General features: G+C 40.1%; 1 protein-coding gene across 5 annotated transcripts in view; it reads left to right on the forward strand.

Moving 5' to 3' along the window:
• The window catches only part of Chd6 (chromodomain helicase DNA binding protein 6), a 148,486-nt gene that overhangs the window by 35,964 nt on the left and 92,812 nt on the right, over positions 1-19,710 (forward strand). For all 5 annotated transcript variants that reach the window (XM_050150720.1, XM_050150724.1, XM_050150722.1 and 2 more), the window contains exons 2-3: positions 11,221-11,277; positions 18,311-18,828. In XM_050150720.1, coding sequence (XP_050006677.1) covers positions 11,245-11,277; positions 18,311-18,828 — 551 coding nt within the window. In that variant the 5' untranslated portion in view covers positions 11,221-11,244. The remainder of the gene's footprint in view (positions 1-11,220; positions 11,278-18,310; positions 18,829-19,710) is intronic.

The following is a 19,710-nucleotide window of genomic DNA, read 5'->3' on the forward strand; positions in this document are numbered from 1 at the left end:
GTTTGGAGAAACAAATGTTTTTATTTTTCAAACTTCTCCTGAGCAGGAGCTTTCTGTTTAGCTGCTCCTTTATCCTCCTCCCAAAACTGTCTTTTTTGTTTTGCTAGAACTTTATTTGGGGTATGTGTTGGGAGGATGTCTCATTGTATAGTTCAGACTGTCCTGGGATCTGTGGCACCCCTTTGCTTTTTCTGAGATCACAGGCATGCACCCCCCCTGCTTGACTCTGTAAGAGCTTCTCTGGTTGAAGAGATGAGTTGGGATTTAAGATTGAGATTTATCCACTTATTATGCAAATTGTCCAGTTCACACTTTTGGCTGTGGGGCTGGAGAGTTGGCTTAGTGATTAAAAGTACACACTGCTCCTACATTCCGTGTGTCAGAATCTGTTAACTCCAGCTCCAGGGGATCCTCTGCAGGCATATGCTCATGTGCATACCCCAAAACCAGACACATACACATCCAAATAATTAAAATAAATCTTTTTATTTTTATTTTGAGGAGTTTTTTTTTACCTACTCTTCAAAAGAAAAGTGTTGAAAAATATTCCATGCTTAAAATAAAAGCTTTGCTCTCCTGAAGGTAGATAGTGAAAATACAAAGAGTCATGATATCAACCTTGTCTGTGAGAAGAAATAACCAGCAGTAAAGGCAGTGACAGGAACGTAGTGGGGTGCTTGGGAACTGAACTTGGGTCCTCCACAAGAACAGTGTGGAGAACTCTTAGCCTCTCCATCATCTTTCCAGCCCCCAAGGCTGTAGTTTTAAGTTAATGTTGGTGATAATGATACATTCTTCCTTCAAGGGCTGTCAGAGTTTGAAAATGGAGATAGCACTAGTGGTTCCTCACAAGCAGCCTGTGGTAAGCCTTCCTAATTAGGCACTAATCCAGTAGGAAAGGTAGGTTTTTAATCTAAGCCTCAGAAGGTTTTTATTCGGTGATATCTTCCCTTTAATCCACTGTGATAAATCCATGTGTGATGTTAATGTTCCTATTGTTTACTAAATACAGGCAGCAGCAGTGAGAACAGATCTGTTTGCTCTGTTGGACCTCCTTTAGTCCTACAGATGCAAACAATTAAACAATTGCTGACTGTGGTCTGAGTTTATCTTTTCTTGAAAGGTAGTGAAGAACATCAAAGATCTGCCTGAGTTATACACAAGGAGTTCTGATATATGAACTGCACATCCTAATAGGTGGGGCTACTTGAGGTAGCTGATCAAATACCCGATATTCATTCCCATCATCAAGGGGAGGGGAAAGCCCAATGTGGTGGGATGGGGTCTGTAATCTTAGCGTTCAAGATGCAGAGGCAGGAGGATGGAGAGTTATGGTCTGTATAGAGAGATTGTGTACCAAAACCCAAGGGTTTGGTATGTCACTCAGTGGTAGAATACTTGCATAACATGTACAAGACGGTTAATCCCAGCACCCAGTATATTTGGAACTGGGCTACCTTTAATACAAAATACAACTGCTTACCCACAGATGAAGTACAAAGAAACCTTTAAAAACAGAAAAGCCTTTCCTCACACCAATTTGGATATATTATAGTTGCACAAAACATGCCTACTAGATCATGTGGTTGTCTTTGAAAGGCAGGAATGACTGCTTGTCATTTGAACACCTTCCACTGTTAGTTAGTTGGCAATAAGCTTAGAAGAAAATAAAAACACTAGAGCACAAATATACATTACTGAATGTTTAAAAATCAGCCATTTAAAACAAAGAAGAGTTGTAAAATAAAATTGAAGATATTTTCCAGGAAGTAGAACAAGAGATGGAGTAGAATGAAGGGACAAAAATGTAAGAATGAATGTAAGTGAGAATAGATTAGAAGTGTGCCTTGGAGTTGGAAGGCCCACCATTCATATACAGAACAGGCATTTCATTCAAAGAAAACAGTATTGAGAGAATTAGGAAAATAAATACAAGGTCTTTTTATCCAAAAGGACCTATGTTTCTAGATTCTAAAGAAAGTACGAACATTGTGGGGAAAAAAAAGTTCCAAAGCATATTATTGTGGGAAAAAAAATGTTTCTGAAGTCTTTCAAGGGGAATAGATGCCACCTGTAAATAACGAGGAATGAGAATAGCTTAGATCTCAACAGACGTGGTGGGAAGACTAGGACAGTGGAGCAAGCTCTGAAAGCCCAAGGAAAATGCCCTCCTGCCTGTTGTTCACTAATCAACGAAACATCAAGACATAAATGTCTTAGAAACTTACCACTTATTCAGTTGTTTCCCAGGGTGTTACTGGGAAAGTGATGGGGTTTGGAGGAGTAAGAGAACATAACCTAGAACCCAGTTTTGAAGCCTAAGATACCTTATAAGGAAGGGTGTTGAAAGAGTTTTCCAGGGAGAGATGTCCTGAGCAGGACCTTAGTGACCAGGGCAAGGTGTTAGGACCTGAAGGTAGGCAGGCGTTCACTATTCTGGATTATGCTGGATAATGATGCCAGATCAATAGACATGGACTAAAGGACACATTGCTTATACAGGACTCTGCTCTACACTAAGGGAACAGTACCTACCAAAGAACTAACATCTGATTTTTGTTAGCACAGTGATTCTAAAACTGTGGGTTGCAATCCCTTTGAGGAGTTAAATGACCCTTTCACAGGGGTTGCATATCAGATATTTAAATATATTACAATTCATAACAGTAGCAAAATTATAGTTGTGAAGAAGCAGTGAAAATGATTTATGGCTGGGGTCATCCCAACATGAGGAACTGTATTAAAGGGTGGAATCCTTAGGAAGATGAGAGCCATGTGTCAGCATTTCAAGAAGAAGTACTCTTAGTAGGGCTGGAGAGATGGCTCAGTGGTTAAGAGCACCACCTGCTCTTCCCAAGGTCCTGAGTTCAATTTCCAGCAACCACATGGTGGCTCACAACCATCTGTAATGAGATCTGTGCCCTCTTCTGGCTTGCAAGCAGAGTACTGAGAATACTGTATACATAATAAATAAATAAATCTTTAAAAAAAAAAGTACTCTCAGTAGTAATAAAATGGTGGGGTGAGGGCAGAGACGACATCCAGTGTAGAAAGACCCTTTGGAGGCTATTTCAGGCAGAAGATGATGCCAAAGGGGGAATAAACCAAAAGTATGCTGGGAGGAACCAAAGGGTTCAGGTATTAGGAAAAAATTACAGGAAAGGAAAAGAATTGAAAAAGAGTTTTGGGCCAAGAGAGAGTTTGCTAAACACTGCCCTCCAACAGGGGCAGGAGCACAGGCTTGTGCAGAGATGGCCCTTTCGAGATTAGTTTTCAGGATTTGAGGGATGCCTGTGTGATACCTGATTGGAACTGGCTGAGGTTAGGTTGGGTGCATCTACATAAAGATCAGAAGCATGGCTTGGATTAGTGTACAGTCATAATTGTGTAGAGAAGTTTGGGAGTCTAATAGAAAATTCAGGAGACTTTGTGGTATTGAGTGGACTAAGCCTTGGACATAGTGACGTTTGAGAGGAGGAGCCTATAAAGAAGCTGAGTGTGGAAGCCAGTAATCAGAACCAGAAGAGAATCTCCTTCAACCCCAAGGTCCAAATCAGGAGCAGAAGGAGAGAGAGCACAAGCAAGGAACTCAGGACCGCGAGGGGTGCACCCACACACTGAGACAATCGGGATGTTCTATCGGGAACTCACCAAGGCCAGCTGGACTGGGTCTGAAAAAGCCTGGGATAAAACCGGACTCGCTGAACATAGCGGACAATGAGGACAGCTGAGAAGTCAAGAACATTGGCAATGGGTTTTGATCCTACTGCACGTACTGGCTTTGTGGGAGCCTAGGCTGTTTGGTTGTTCACCTTACTAGACCTGGAAGAAGGTGGGAGGTCCTTGGACTCCCCACAGGGCAAGGAACCCTGACTGCTCTTTGGGCTGATGAGAGAGGGGGAGTTGATGGGGGAGGGGGACAGAAATGGGAGGCGGTGGCAGGGAGGAGACAGAAATCTTTAATAAATAAGTAAATAATTTAAAAAAAAGAGAGAGAGAATCTTCTTCAAGAAACCAGTGAGAGCCAGACAAAATCCCAGCAAGAACAGGAAGTGGCAAAGCGCCAGTCCTAACCTAGAAGCTGTTTGCAATTGATAGCTGCTAAGAGAAGAAAGGTCAGCCTTCTCTAATGGAGTGACTGGTTATATCAGCGGCGCTTGTGGACCTCACGTCCACAAGAGATCAGCCAGCACAAACAGCCACATTCTTCTCTCCTTCCCTCCTCTCTTTCCCTTCCCTCCTTTTTCCTTCTTTTTTTCTTGAGAGAGAGAGAGAAAAAAAATATGAAGTTGGAGGAGGGCAAAGAATATGATCAAAATATACTTTAATAAAAGCTTTGTAATATTTTTAAAAGCTAATTTTTTAATGTACAGAATAGTATAAAAATGTTTTCAAACACCCCATTTTTATCCTAGTTTTCTAATTATTTACATTTCCTATTAATGTGATACATTGTTACAAATGATGGATGAACATTCATATAGTAAATCCATAGTTTATAGTGTACACTCTTGGTGTTGGACAGTCTATTAAAAAAAAAAAGGAAAAGGAAAACCACAGGAGGATGAGAATCCTGAGGAAAACAGCTTCAGGGAAGCATTTGGAAAGAAGGAAGACTGGGTGTATTTTGGGTTTGTTAGAGTTGCATCTGTTTGGAGTTGAGCCTGTTTCTTTGTTGAACTAAGAGCTATAGAAAGTGGGAAATTAGTGATTTTTTTTCTTTTAGGGAAAGCGGACCTTTCACTCAACAAATGCTCATTGAACATTTTACCAGAAGCCTGTGAGATTCTAGACTCTAGGAGTATATCATGAATAAAATGGCTAACTTCCCAGTGTTGTGTACAAAGAGGGGAACTGGAAGTAAACTCATAACCCAAAAGCAAAATGCATGTGTCAGATAGGATTACAGTAAGATGAGAAACGGAAGATGGGGAGGTGCTGTTCCTGTTAAAGAGAGCAGAGAGGGCATCTCCGACGAGGCCGTGAGACTCTCGAAGGAAATGAATGTGTGTGAGGGGAGGGGGGCAGATACTCGGTCCCTGTGGTCGTTTCAAAGTAATACATGTAGTAAGCTTGAATTTAATGCTTTATATAACAGAAGTGCCCCACCCTGAAGATGAAGTGTTACCATTCCAATAGTTGATTACCACCATTATTTATTAAATTCGTATCTAATACATTGAACTCTGTGCTTAAAATACTAGTTTATTCATGTTAAAATCTTAAAACTCCTCTCAAAATTCAGGTTTTCTTCCCTGTGGCCATTATACTTTGGTCCTTTATCATTCTTTCTAACCAGCTTCAAACCACCTTCCATCTGGAGACTCTGTTACCTTTGTCAGGGACTAGTCCTCAGGAGTGCTTCCACCCTCCCTGACCTGTAGGGTTGGCAGCAATAATAGTTGTCATATAGTTTTTATTCACTGAGTAGCAGACACCATAGATTGTCATCCTCTTTAGTTCTTCTAAACCCTCTGAGACAGGTGACACCATTGACAGTCAAGGATTCCATGTCTAATAACTCTCAGAGGTTGGATTTAAACTCTGCCTTTTGATACTTCAAACTCTTGATATTTAATAATACCTTTAAATTGCTTCAGGTCTAGTGAAGCAGTAATGACCTTGTCCAGTTTGTGCTGTGGGGGTGAACAGGTGATACCTTGTTACTTTTTATTCTGGCTGACAGTTCAAACTGCATCATGCCAGGGAAATGAAGGCAACAGGTCACATACCATCCACAAATCAGGAGACAGAAGGATGAGAACAAACTAGTGCACACTTTCCCCATGCTCCGCAGTCCGGGGTTCCCTGGAAAGATGCCACCACAGTCAAGATGGGTCCTACCACATCAGTTAATGTGCCTGGAGGCCCATTTCCCAGGTGATTCTAAATTCTGTCAACAACTGTCAATTAACACTAAGGATCATAGCAGGAAAGTAGGAAGCTGAGGGACTTTTCACCCATGGGATCCTCTTTGTGATTAAAAACCCAGGTTCTTAAACTGTGGAGTTATATAACTGTGTGTTGGGGAGAGTCCCAAAAATATCACAGCAGCAGGTTTCTGGGAGCTGGAGAGATGGCCCATTGGTTAAGAACACATAACTGCTCCTGCGGAGGTTTTGAGTTTAGTTCCAAGCACCTACATCAGGTGGCACACAACCTCTTGGAACTCCAGCTCCAGGGGATCCAGCACCTTTGGTCTCCTAGAGATGGAACCTACATGAACATACCCACATAGGATAATGGCAATAATTCAGAGTCAAATGTGTAATGAATCCAAGGTGTGTCTGGTAGTACCTGCCTGTATGCATTCTAGCCTCACTGCTGTGGTTCCGAACACAGCACACATGCTGAGCTGTGTTTACACTGTCACTTAACACAATGCCCTCAAATACTGCCCCAACACCAAGGCTGAGATTCAAGACTGTTGTGTTATAATACTGTGCTTAAGTGTGGATTCCTGCTCTTTTAGAAGCATAGTGGTCTAATTACATAAAACAAAGACTTACTATTTTCCTGTTATTCCTCGGCATGTAAGTATCAAATTAGTAATCTTTGGATTGTGTTATTAGAATGTTTGGTTTAAAAGCTGTTGTTTGAGGCTCAGTGTGGTGTTAAATCTTTAATGCCAGTGCTTTGGGACGGCAGAATTCTGAGAGTTCCAGACCAACCAAGGTTATTATAGTGAGGTCCTATCTTTTTCTTTAATTTTTCTTCATTTAAAAAAGATATTTATTTACTTTGTTGATTTTTACATTGCACCCACACTTTCCCTTCCCTCCTCTCCTCCCAGTAACCCCCACCCACCCACCCCCTTCCACTTCTCCTCCCTTACGCTTCAGAAAGGGACAGGCTTTCCCTAGATATCAGCTAGCCATGATTTATCAAGATGCAGTGAGACCAGGCACCTCCTCTCCTATTAAAGCTGAACGAGGCAGCCCAGTTCTGGAAAGGGTCCCAAAAGCAGGCAGCAGAGTCAGAGACAGCTCCTGCACTCTCTGTTGGGAATCCCACAAGCTGCACAACTGTCATTGACATGCAAGAGAGTCTAGGTCAGTCCCATGCAGGCTTGTTCAGTCTCTGTGAGGCCCTATATGAGCCCATCTTAGTTGATTCTTTGGGCTTTCTTATTGTGTCCTTGACCCTTCTGGCTCCTGCAATCTTTCCTCCTCTTCCTCAGGATTTCCCAATCTCTACCACATGCTTGGCTCTCTGCAGCTGTTTCCATCAGTTGCTAGGTGAAGCGCCCCTGATGACCATTGGACGAGGCACCATTCTATAAGAATAGCCGAATATCATTAGGCATCCTTACAGTGACTTTTTTTTTTTTTTTGCCAGTTATATCTGATTTTATCTGAGGTCTCTGGGCTATTCTACTTCCGTGTCCTAGCCCTCTAGGCAGTGTCAGGGGTTACAACACCCTATCTTTAAAAACAAAATAAATTTATTTTAAAAATTATCTTTAAAAATAGAATAAAATTAATTTATTTTTAAATTGAAAATATTTAAATGATACCTGTGGATTAATTGTTGAATAGTGTGAGCTTGATTTTTTTCTATTTTTAAGTGTGCATAGTACAACATTGAAGAATTTAAAAATGGTAGAGACACTAGTGAAAAGAATTCTTGAACTAGTGAGAGTGATGCAAAATGTTCTTACTGGAACCTGACTCTCTTTTTTTTTTTTTTTTGTTTTTCGAGACAGGGTTTCTCTATGGTTTTGGAGCCTGTCCTGGAACTAGCTCTTGTAGACCAGGCTGGTCTCGAACTCACAGAGATCTGCCTGCCTCTGCCTCCCGAGTGCTGGGATTAAAGGCGTGCGCCACCACCGCCCGGCTCATTTTTTTTTTTCTTAATAAAAACATTATTGTATGGTGAGCATGGGAAGGAATGGGAACTTTTACGTCGTTTGCCTTTTATGTTATTAGTTATTACCTTTGGAGAAGGTAATTACATGCTGTACTTATAGGTATTGGGATACAGAGAGGAGGATCCTAGAGTCTGTCCAGTTGTCATGCGATTTAGAAGTTAGTTTTTTCCCCTGAGACAGATTTCCTGGTTTACACACTCAGGGCTTTCAGAAATATATTACATTATGTGTCTTAATTAAGTGTTGAGATTTTGAAATTGCTATTTGATTTGTTCTTTATTGAGACTCGATCTAATCACAACTTCTGAGTGATGGTGACACAGCCACAGGGGCCATAAAAGCCATTTTTACTGTGTGCAGAAGCACAAGCCATTCCTAGTACATGGCTTTCAGCTCTACAGGAAGATTTGTTTGTTTGTTTGCTTGTTTTATGTTTTAATTTGTGCCATCAGGAAACCTGAAAAAAGAAGAGGTCGTTTAAGAGAGAATGTTTATATTGTGAGATGCTTAGGAGCACTTAGTGATGTTAGTAACATCTGTTATTTTGTGAGCTATATTAGGGTTGGTAAAATTTTTCTGTATTAATGATTTCATTTTATTGGACAAAAGTTTTAGTATATATTTCTAGTAATTGTAGTATCCTTTTTATTAGCTGAAATTACAAATAATTTCAGAATTTGTGGTAGTTTGTGAGATAGGTTGAGAATATTGATTTTCTGCAATGGTCAGGAAATACATGGTAGTGCTGGCTAAGAATGGCATTCTTCCTGAGTCTAATAGTTTAAAGTTGGAATTAAAGGGAAAAAACAGTTAATATAATTTACCTAGAACTATATTGAAATGTAGGAAAGAATATTGTTTTAGGTTTTACCTGCTGTGATTTAGAACTGTTACTCTTTCTCTGGGATTGATGGTCATCTTGGGGTGAGTAATTGTTGCCTCAGTGCTGACTCTGACTTACTTAGAAGCATCATGTCCTCATAGAAGTTCCCTTTCCCGACTGAGCAAACAGTCTGTCTCTCTGCCTTGCCTGCTTTCCAGCTTGTTATCCCCTTGGCCGTGGTGCTCTTGGCAGATAGTAGCACCCTGATAGATAAACTAGAGCAGGTTATCTTAAACTTTGTCCACTTGTAACTCTAGAATGTAAGCATATAAAATTTACTAATAATAAATTATAAGGAATTTACTTTAAAGCCATTTTTGTCATGTGTATAATTTTACCTCTTATAAAGATGAAAGCAAATTACATACCAATGAGATAGTTGTACTTGTTTATTTTTACACAAAGATTTAAATCCTTGTTGAATATATGAGACTGAAAGCCATAGAGGTTCTTCAGGGTTTTCCAGAGGTGATTTTTCTTTGTCTGCATGGATGTTCTATGTATGCATGTGTATATGTGTTCAGACACATGCATGCCATGGCATGTGTCAAGGTCAGAGAACAAATTTGGATGTCAGTCCTTGCCTTTCTTCTTGTTTGAGGCAAGATTTCTTTTTGCTTGTTCTGCGTGTCTGTCTATGCAAGGTCTTTTTGTTGTTAGCTGCTGTGCTGTAGTCTTCAGGCTAGCTGGCGGTGAGCTTCTGAGGACTCCCCTCTACTTAGGTCTTGTCATAGCAGTGCTGGAATTAAACAGCTCGTGCCACTGCACTCAGCTTTCACAGGTTCTGGGGGTTCAGACTCGGATCCTCGTGTGCACACGAGCATTTCATCCACTAAGCCATCGCCCTAACTCCTGAGCAATAGTTTGCTTTTATAATGCTCATTGCGGAGAATGCTGCTTCACATAAATGCATAGTACATGACAGACATGTTTAGGGCCTTTGCAGAAATAATTGGAAATTTTGCCCTAATCACAACCCAAAATTTGCTAAATTGCTTTTTTATGAAACTCGAGTCAGCAGCTCAAGCGCACTTAAAAACAAATTAAATTCTAATATAATACAATCCAAAGATATACTAATTTGATGTTTATATGCTGGGAAATGATAATAGGAAATACTAAAGTTTTAGTTTTCTGTAAGAAAGCCATTGGGTTTTGATCTAAGGAGAAAACTGCAGGTGTGAAAGCACTGTACTGCATAACATAGTTGTGTTCCTCAGTGCCCTGTAATGTGATAGTGTATGCAGTGCAGAGAGCAAACGTTCCAAGCCAAGGCTGCAGCGACGCAGGCAAATACTGCTAGGAATCTACCTTCATTATACATTGATTCTGACTGATTTTTGGTAGTTGCAATTCAGAAACCTTTTAAGCTGTTGCCAATTTTTTTGTTACCACTACCTTTAATTATGTAACTATATGTCATCATAGCCCATAGCTTAAGAAGTTGTACTTCAAAGAAAACTTTTAATTTTAAAAAATAATTTTTGTGGTAAATTGACCAAATGTGATTATATATTTTATGAACTGTGAAGTGATGTAAGGATTTATGAATATAATATGAAATAATTAAATTGAGCTAAGGAATATATAGCCACCACTTCAGATACTTAGTTCATTAATTTAATGGTCTATTAATGCTTGCATATCACATTCATATAGATGGTATTAATTTTGATGTGATTGTATGCTTCTGGTAAAATGTTAGGCAACATTTAAATCTAGCCTAGAGCCAGAAACCAATATTCTATGATCCCTCTACTGTTTGTGTGTAAGGTTGGGAGACCCATACGTAGTGCTTGTGGTTAGTGAGGCAAGCAAGACCAGGGTTCCTTCCTGTCCTGGAAAACCAGCTGCTGGACTCTTGAGGTGCTCAAAACTCATATTGAGGAGAACTGTTAACAGAAAGGCTTAAGACCTGAGTAAAATGAAAGCAGTCCTTTAAACAATGAATTATTGTAATGCGGCTTACAAAGTAATATATTTTCATGGTTTTAAAACATCTGGTAACATAGGAAAACTTACAATGAGATGGAAGAATACCATCCTCTACCCTCTACCAATGTCAATCCCTGTCCCACTCTTAGACAGAGTTACTTGAAATCATTGCAGTCTCTCTTTTATTGTCTGTATTTCTGTTATTAAAATGATTTGTCTGTGGTAAACTTTATGTATTGAACTTTTATTTCCCCAAAGGGTGAACCATACCCATTTGTACCCTTTCTTCCTCATCCCTATCAGTAAAGTTATACCATTTATTTTTGTTTCTCTTTTTCGTTACCTGGTAGCTTTGGTAAGCCAGCACCTTTTATATCTCTTTCTTCATCCCATCTAGAACAGTAAACTGGGTCTGGTGAGAGTTAGGTATAAACTTAGAGGTCTGGGTGTTGTTGGACAGTTATCTGGAGTCAATCTTTAGTATTTTTTTTTGGTGAGATTTATCATAATCTTTGCCTTTTATGTTTTATAGAAATAAATACCTTCCCTTAAATTGATGAAAATGAAAATACAGAAGAAAGAGAAGCAGGTAAGTGGTCTCTTTTCTCTTAGGTGTTTTATGTGTTCATTGTACCTTATGCCTACTAAAGAGAATAGGCTAGCAGTGTGGGCTCACATTTTAACCTCTGGTAGTTCCCTGTTGTCTCTGCTTTTCATTATACAAAGTAGCAGAGCTCTGGATGACTAGCACATGAATTTTCCCCTTTGCTTCAGTCATGTCCATAGTAGAGCAGTGTAATGGAGCTGTGACTGAGAATGCTGCAAGCTAGCCCTGTAGAAATGCTTCCTCTTTTGGAACAACTTCTTAGATTTTTCTGAGTGATGTGACCAATTCTCTATAATCATTTTTGGAGGTTTAGTTTGCTAAAAATTTCCCCCACATTTTATGTGTGTGTGTGTGCGCACATGAAGTAGGTACTTCTCTCCTTCCTCCTTTCTGGGGAGTTTTGGGGCTTTAGACTTGAGCTCAGGTTGCCAGGCTTACTCTACAGGTGCCTTTGCCCACAGAGACACCTCATTGTCCTAGAAGCATTCTTTTTGTTGTTATTTTGTTTTTGTTTTTTGAGACAGGGTTTCTCTGCCTCCCAAGTGTTGGGATTAAAGGTGTGTGCCACCACCACCCAGCTCAGAAGCACTCTTTTATCTATAAAATACTTGTAACTGTGGCCAGTGTGACTCATTAATATAGTGTATAGATACCTCTTCTCAGTACTTCTGTTTTCTGATGACTTTATATTGGAAGGAACCTAGAGAATATCAGTCAGTGTGACTTACAGAAGTGAGACGTGGAAATATGCCTCTGACTCTTATACAGTCTGTCTGATGGGTGGCCTGTAACATGAGGGCCTGTGTGTTGGGGTTTCTGTCCTGCCCAATTCCCACAGCTGTTTAGCCCCAAAGAAAATCACACAGAGGTCTCTAGAAGATCATAAACTGATTGGCCCATTAGCTCAGGCTTCTTATTAGCGCTTGTAACTTATATTAACCCATTATTCTTATCTATGTTAGCCACATGGCTCAGTACCTTTTTCAGTGGGGCAGGTCACATCCTGTTTCTTTGGTAGTCTGGGCAGGACTGGGGGGGAAAGAGCTTCCTTCTTTCCAGAATACTCCTGTTCTTATTGCCCCACCTGTACTTCCTGTCTGGCTATCAGCAAATCAGTGTTTATTTAAAACATGATTGACAAAATACAGACAATTCTCCCACACCAGTGGCCTTTCTTTTTATGGAATTGGATAATAATCTAGCAATGGGGTAGTGATAGTGGTCTGAATTCCTGTCTTACACTGAGACCCCATGCAAGGTTGTTGGGTAGAACTAGCCACCCTTTCTTTCCTTTCTAGTCTCCTTTGGAACCCTAGTTAGAGACAGGGGATGTGGACTATCACAGACTACCCTTTGGATGACCCTTGTAGGGAGCATGAGTTGGAGAAATTATTCCCATCAGCATCAGTTATTCACAAGAAAAGCACTACTTCTAGCTAAACATTGGATTTCTCTTTTCTGGTGCTACAGTGAACTGGAAGTTGTAGGTAAGCACCACAGAAGAGGTTCACCTGCTGGGAATTGATCCTGGGTTCACTCTGACAGGCACCTGGAGCTGTGTACAAGTTCTTCTATTACTGCTACATTTATGATGAGGAAGATGGAAAGAACCACACATCCATCCAAAACCACCATTTAAACGCTTTATAGAATATATCCCAAACCCTCAAAAAATTTATTTATGATAGGCAGGCAGGTTTATAGTTCTTAAGGCAATTTTCATGTTTCGTTTTTAAACATTCTTTAAGGCAAACTATTATGTATCCTTAGAGAGATTTTTATTTTAAACTTAGAGTAATGGTTAGTGAACAGAATGGAATTTCTATTGTTTGGGATGTGTTTTCTGTTTTGGGTTGGTTTGTTGGCTTCTGATTTGTATTTGAGATAGTCTTGATATAGAAGTATAGGCTTGTATGTAGTCCAGACTGATGTTGAACTTGATATCAGTTTGTGTCAGCCTTGTGAGTGCAGGACTATAGGGTGACTCTGCTGTGCCCTGCTGCAGAGTGTGAATTCTACTTGAAAATTACTGTTAGCTGTGCTGGGATCAGGTTGAATAAATAAGAAGAACTGATCCTGTTCCTTTCGTCAGTATTTGACACTGGGTCATATGGACTATTGAACTGCAAGAAATTCAGCACATAAAAATGGAATACTAGAGCCAAAACAATCTGTAGGCTCTAGGACTGAGTATGTACCACACAATTTAGGGGTGGATCAAAAAGGCTTTGGTTTTCATAGAATGGGATTGAAATTCCCACTGTATCACTTATAGGCTCTTGGAAAAAGTTCAGTCTCATTTTTCACAGTGTGAAAAGTAATTAAATGATAGTCAAATACTTAGTATTTAATATATCAAAAGCAAGCAAATCTTTAGTGTGTAACAGAGTGAATAGCCATCAAGCTTGCTTTAACTATGATACTGAAACGATAGAAGCAACACAAAAAAGGCTTAGGCTGTAGCTCGGTGCTAGAGCACTTGCCCAGCATGTGCAAGGGGAGTGGGGAAGTCTGTTTAAAAACATCCATTCTTTAAAAAAAAAAAAAAAAATCCTCATTTCTTTTCGTTTGTTTTTCCACTTTGAAGAAAAATGGCATGTAAATGCGTTATGATCTTTGAAATTTCTCATTTCCCTGCTCAAAATTTTATTAGGGAAAATTAAAATGAGATGACAGATTTTTACAAGTTAATCAAAATTCAGCAATAAATAATCATGCTTCTTATTAATTAGAAGGGGCATAACAGGTGGCATGCCAAAAACAAAGGCTTTAGAAATTGACTTTGTATTGCCAAAGGAAATGCCCCCCCCAAAATAGGACTGTGAAAAATGAATCTCTTGCAGTCTTTTTATCTGTGTTGATGAAAATAACTAAACTGCCTCTAAGAAGTGTGTGCAGTTTAATTACTGAGATTACCAAACAATACTAGGCAGGCAAAAATTAGCTAGGGAAATAAGGTGTGAATTATAATGATTAAAGCCCAGCTTTTACAGCTGAATATACTTCTTAAAGGGAGCACAACCTCACCTTAGTGAAAACAAACTCTGCTGATTCTTTCTTTTTTTTTTAAACTCTCAGCTCCTTGTTTGCTACTAAGAAGTATAAAATATGGCAGATGAGATGTGATATACAAATAGTAAGGGTAAAAGGTTTACTTCAGTAATCTAGATCAATCAGTCCAGTTTTTAAAATTGTTTTATTAAAACTTGGAGCTGTAGCCAGGGAATAAAGTAGACCTGGTGACTTTCAGAGACCCTTGCTTCCATGGACAAGAGCTGAGCAGGCATAGCCTTCATTTTTAGGTCCTCGAGAAACCACAAAGTTGGTGAATTGGGAAGAGTAATTCAGGTGAGCAGCGGGACTCTCAGCCTTGAGACAGCTAGAGCACACTTTCTTCCCTGGAGTGAATACGAGCATGAATTATTCACTAAGCAAATATTGCTCAGTTTTTCACATTTGTTTGTGCAAGAAATATTTAAGTTCTACCTCAAGCCAGGTTAAGCAGTGACTTAAATGTTTTCTAAAGAACTGATTGTAGAAAGACAATTGAAGTAGGGCATGGTACATGCCTCAGAAGAACCAGGATTTTACACTGTGGATGGAAGGCTGGTAGTCTGCTATTGGAATATAGGGACACAGGTAGTATTAGCTCCACCAAAGAATTTGAGTAATTTAGAAAGAGTAAGGTCTCTGGGGTCAGCCAATTTACTTCAAAGATGTGAACAGGGAAGGAAGAGAGTAATTGTAGATGGATTCAGGAAGTGCAATGGTAGTAAGGGAGAAAGGGAAAGCCTAGGGTGCAGTGCTCAATTTTGGTGGTGGCAAAAGGTAAACTGGAATAAGCATGGTGGATTTAGCCAGCTGCCATGTTCCTAGCACAGTCTGTCTTTGTCTTCTATAGCCAGGGACGGGGTGAGCTCAAATCTCTAGGAAGGCGTTTGCTGCTTGAACTATTGCCCAGTCACAAGCCTTGGTTGAAAATAGTGAGTGAGGAAGAATACGAACTTTGGTAATAATGTGGATGAGTAAACAGTTGATTTGAGACTTCTCAGCATCCTTCAACAGAGCAGGACTAGCGTTATTCAGACCTTCAGTTTGTTTGCCCCTTTCAGCATATTTAAAAGTGATAGTAAAACCAGTTTAAAACATTGTCTTCATGAGTCAAAAGGATTTAAAATAGACTTTCTCCAACTCTTCCAGAGAGCATTGAATTCTTCCTATGTCTCTTCATATACCTTCACAGGATTCTTGCCCACCCGCAGCAATTCTAATTAGAAAGAGTAAGGTCTCTGGGGTCAGCCAATTTACTTCAAAGAAGTGAATAGGGAAGGTTTTGTATTCTGAAACATACACTTGAGGCCAGAGTGAGGCCTGGGCCCAGAAGGCTGACTCATTGCCTATGTGGTACATGAATGAAGCAGGACACTCTAACTCTAAGGTGAAGACTGTGTTCCTCTCAGGAGAGGAAAGTGAAGTGTATCTGTTGATGAACCCACAGACAAGAATAGGACCAAGGTGGCTTTCTGTTCCTTGGCCTCCTAGGCTCTTTGGCTTGGCTACTCTTTGCTTTTCTTTGTTCTCTCTTACTCCCCTGGCCTTTCTTCTAGTTCTTCACTTCAGTACCTCTGTCTCCATTGTCCTCCTTCTAGTTATAGGATATCAGTTTTCTCTTCAGTAGTACACACATATGGTGTGTGTGTGTGTGTAAACTTGTCTTTAAACTTAGATGTTTACCTGTGATAATGGACTAAAATGGGCTTTCTTAGTTTGAGACCATTACTTTAGACTATAATTTTTTCATTTGTTCTTAAACTTTTTAAATTAAGATGAATCTCATTCTTCTAGATTTCATTGTTTTCCAGGACTGTTGTGGGTTAATAAGCTTGGATCAAAGGAACACCATTGTTTTGCGTATTTTAACAATTAGCCCCGTTTTCCTTTATTTTTTGCTCAGTTCCTAGACTCTCATTTCTATGTAAGTTGATGTAAAGTAAGTTATTGTTGAATCCCTTGTGGTTTGCTATCTTCATCCTGTTCCGCCTAGAGCCATTTCAAAGTGGAAACACTGGCGTAGGATTTAGCACTCAGACTTTTTGTCTCCCTCTGGCTCAGAAGTACGTGAAAGAAATGTTTTTGTCTTATATGTCTTTTGCTCCTCAGGAATCTTAGCCTAGTTCTCAATATGAAAAAAAAAAAAAACTTCTCAGGACTACTGACCCCAAAATTTACATTTTATATTTTTATTACTAGTATTTGCCTTTTCCCCATTATAACATCAAGCAATTATGTTCTTCCTCTTTTAGAAGTGCCACCTCTGTCACTCTAGGAATTTAGCCTTGGCAAGTTGTGTTGTCTCTTATCAGTAAAATTGGAAGAGGTTGAGGGGGGCGGTCCCTGCATAATTACCTTTGATTCTAGGTAGTGGAATATCATAGGCAGCAGTTTAGGTGTTTGTTTAGTTTAGTAAAAAATTACCTGACTTTTCCCAAAGCAGTATATACACTTACATTTAACAATGTTTAACCAAGTCTCATCTGGCTGGTCTGGTGGCCTAATAATCTGTCACTATTCTCTGGGAGGTCATAAATACATATTAGCCTTTTGCCAGAATTCCAAATCCACAGCCTTCTCCTCACTAGCTGCTTCTTGTTCAGGGTACATTCCTTACCATCACTAATTCCCACTTCTCCCTGTACAGACTGGTATCTTTATACTGACCTTGTTAGAGTCCTTATGTCATCCATTATCTTTATATGACATGTGCAGTAAACATTAGCAGCTGCTGTAGTTATTTTCTCTGTATTTAATTCTCTCTGCTACTGCCCACTTCAATCTTCTCTGATAAGGTATTTGGGATTGAGTCTAGTAGCTGAGTTCAATGAAATACAGAACAAGCCTAGTTTTAGTTATTATCAAAAGTAAAATTTGTAGGCCATCAAGATGCCTCAGATGATAAAGGCACTTGCCACCAACCCTGACAGTCTGAGTTTAATTCTCCAGACCCACATGATAGAAGAAGAGAATTCCCACAAGTTGAACTCTGACCTGTGTACACATGCATATGCTCATACAAATAAGTAAACGTAAAAAAAGGACAAGTTGGAATGATTCCACTTTCGTTGTTCAGAATCAGCGCAGTTCAGTGTTGATGCTTCTTGGTCACTAATGAATTTTGAGAGGTATAGGAGTGCATGAATCACCCCAGAAACTTGCCTTAGTTCATGACCAGGCAGTTTCAACATACTTGAATAGTAGCATTGTGTGTGAGTGTCATAAATCCCATTGCAGATCTCTGTAGTGTGCCTAGGATTTGGTGGTATCTGAAGGTTTTGTTTTTTTTTTTTTTTTGTAGAAAACTATTATATACATACATGCCTGTTTTAGATAAAATAATAAAAATAATTTCAGATTTCCTTATAGAATAAGTCCTTCAAATTTTTATATGTTAATTATATATTAAATTAAGAATTTGATATGTTTGTATGAGTGTGCATGCCATGGTGCACAGTAGAGGTAAAGGGCAGTTGGTTCTCTCTTTCACCTTTACAAGGTCTGGGAATTAAACAGGTCCCAAGTTGAACACAAGCACCTTCACCTGTTGAGCCATCTCAGTGGCTCATGTTCTGACCTGTAACATATCAACACAAGCACCTTCACCTGTTGAGCCATCTCAGTGGCTCATGTTCTGACATGTAACATATCAACACAAGCACCTACACCTGTTGAGCCATCTCAGTGGCTCATGTTCTGACATGTAACATATCAACACAAGCACCTACACCTGTTGAGCCATCTCAGTGGCTCATGTTCTGACCTGTAACATATCAGCATCATACCACTGCTGCATAAGGCCACGGGTGGCTGTGTCCTGCTTGTGCTGTATCCCAAGGTCTAGCATACTGGAACTGACACATGGTCGGAGCTCAGGTACTCACTATATATTGACTGAATCAAACCTAATAACAGTCTGTATGGAGCAGCAAAGGAGTAATGTGCGTTTTTTTCTCTTTCACAGTTGTCCAAGTTAAAATCTTTGAGTCACTCCCCAATGTCAGATGCCTCTGTTAATTTTGATTACAAATCACCGTCACCATTTGACTGCAGCACTGATCAAGAAGACAAAATCGAAGATATTGCCAATCACTGTCTGTCCCAGAAGGACCTTTATGCTACTGAAGAAGAAGCTGATACCCTTTTCTCTAGGAAGTTGATATCCCATAATGGGATGGAGGATAGTGGAGGCAGAGGTACTGGAGTGAAGAAGAAACGGAAGAAAAAGGATCCAGGAGAGCAAGAGGGAACAAAGGGAAGCAAGGACAGGGAGCCCAAGCCAAAGAGAAAACGAGAACCTAAAGAGCCAAAAGAACCTAGGAGGGCTAAGGAGCCGAAGAGGGCCAAGGAGCCCAAGGAGGCAAAGCAGAAGGATGGTGTGAAGAAGCCCCGGAAGCCTCGGGAGGCCTCGAGTACCAAGGAGGCTAAAGAGAAGAGGAGCTGCACTGACTACGTATCCAGGACGAAGTCCAAGAAGGCCAGGTGTGTACTTTCCTCTTTGCCCTTGACTTCATGGGGCTGTTTCTCTTTGTCAGTAGCCTAAGCTCCTGGGCTCGACTTGACTACACCTCTCCTGGTCCAAGCTTTGTATCTCACTTACATGAGACAGTGAGGGGGATAACTCTTGGCAGTAATGGAAGGTGTTGTTTTCTAATTTAATATCTGAAATTATACTTAAAACATTGTACTTTTTGGAAACTCCAAGAATTGCTAACTTTCTTCAGAGTCCTACCATCTTTTTAGTCTGTGTACTTAGTGTTTAGCACTCTTTATGTGGTGGCTGGTACCCTCTCTCAGCTGTGCATGTGCTCTTTAAATGCCTTGTGGAATCAAAAATGAACCTCCTCTCACCTCCTAGTCATGTAATTTCTTGGTATTCGTTTGTATTAAAAAAGAATTTAAGTCGGGTTGTGGTGGTGGTGCATACCATTAGTCCCAGCATTTAGGAGGCAGAGACAGGCAGATCTCTGAGTTTGAGGCCAGCTTGACCTACACAGCAAGTTCCAGGATAGCCAGGGCTACAGCAAAAAAAAACCCTGTCTCGAGAAAACAAAAAAATAAACAAACAGAAAATAATTTAAATGTCAACTTGTCTAAAGTATACTTCATAGGCCATCCGGGGTCTGATAGTGGGGGTGTTTAGACAGCAGTGGAATAGAGGCAAAGGCACACAGCCGTAGGAGTCAGTGGTGTGATGTTCTGGCAGAACCATGAGCAGACTGTGTACAAGAGAACTGACTTTCCTCCCCAGGCTCCATGCTCTATTGCAGGATTATTTCTGATCTAGTTCCTTAGTGCACTGTCTGGCAGAGTCCCTGACCCTTCCATAGCTGCTCAGACAGTGCTGGATAAATGAAGCTAGAC

Source organism: Alexandromys fortis, unplaced genomic scaffold, assembly GCF_014885135.2.
Source record: "Alexandromys fortis isolate MF-2015 unplaced genomic scaffold, M_Fortis_MF-2015_v1.1 scaffold_27, whole genome shotgun sequence".
NCBI classification, from domain to species: Eukaryota; Metazoa; Chordata; class Mammalia; order Rodentia; family Cricetidae; genus Alexandromys; species Alexandromys fortis.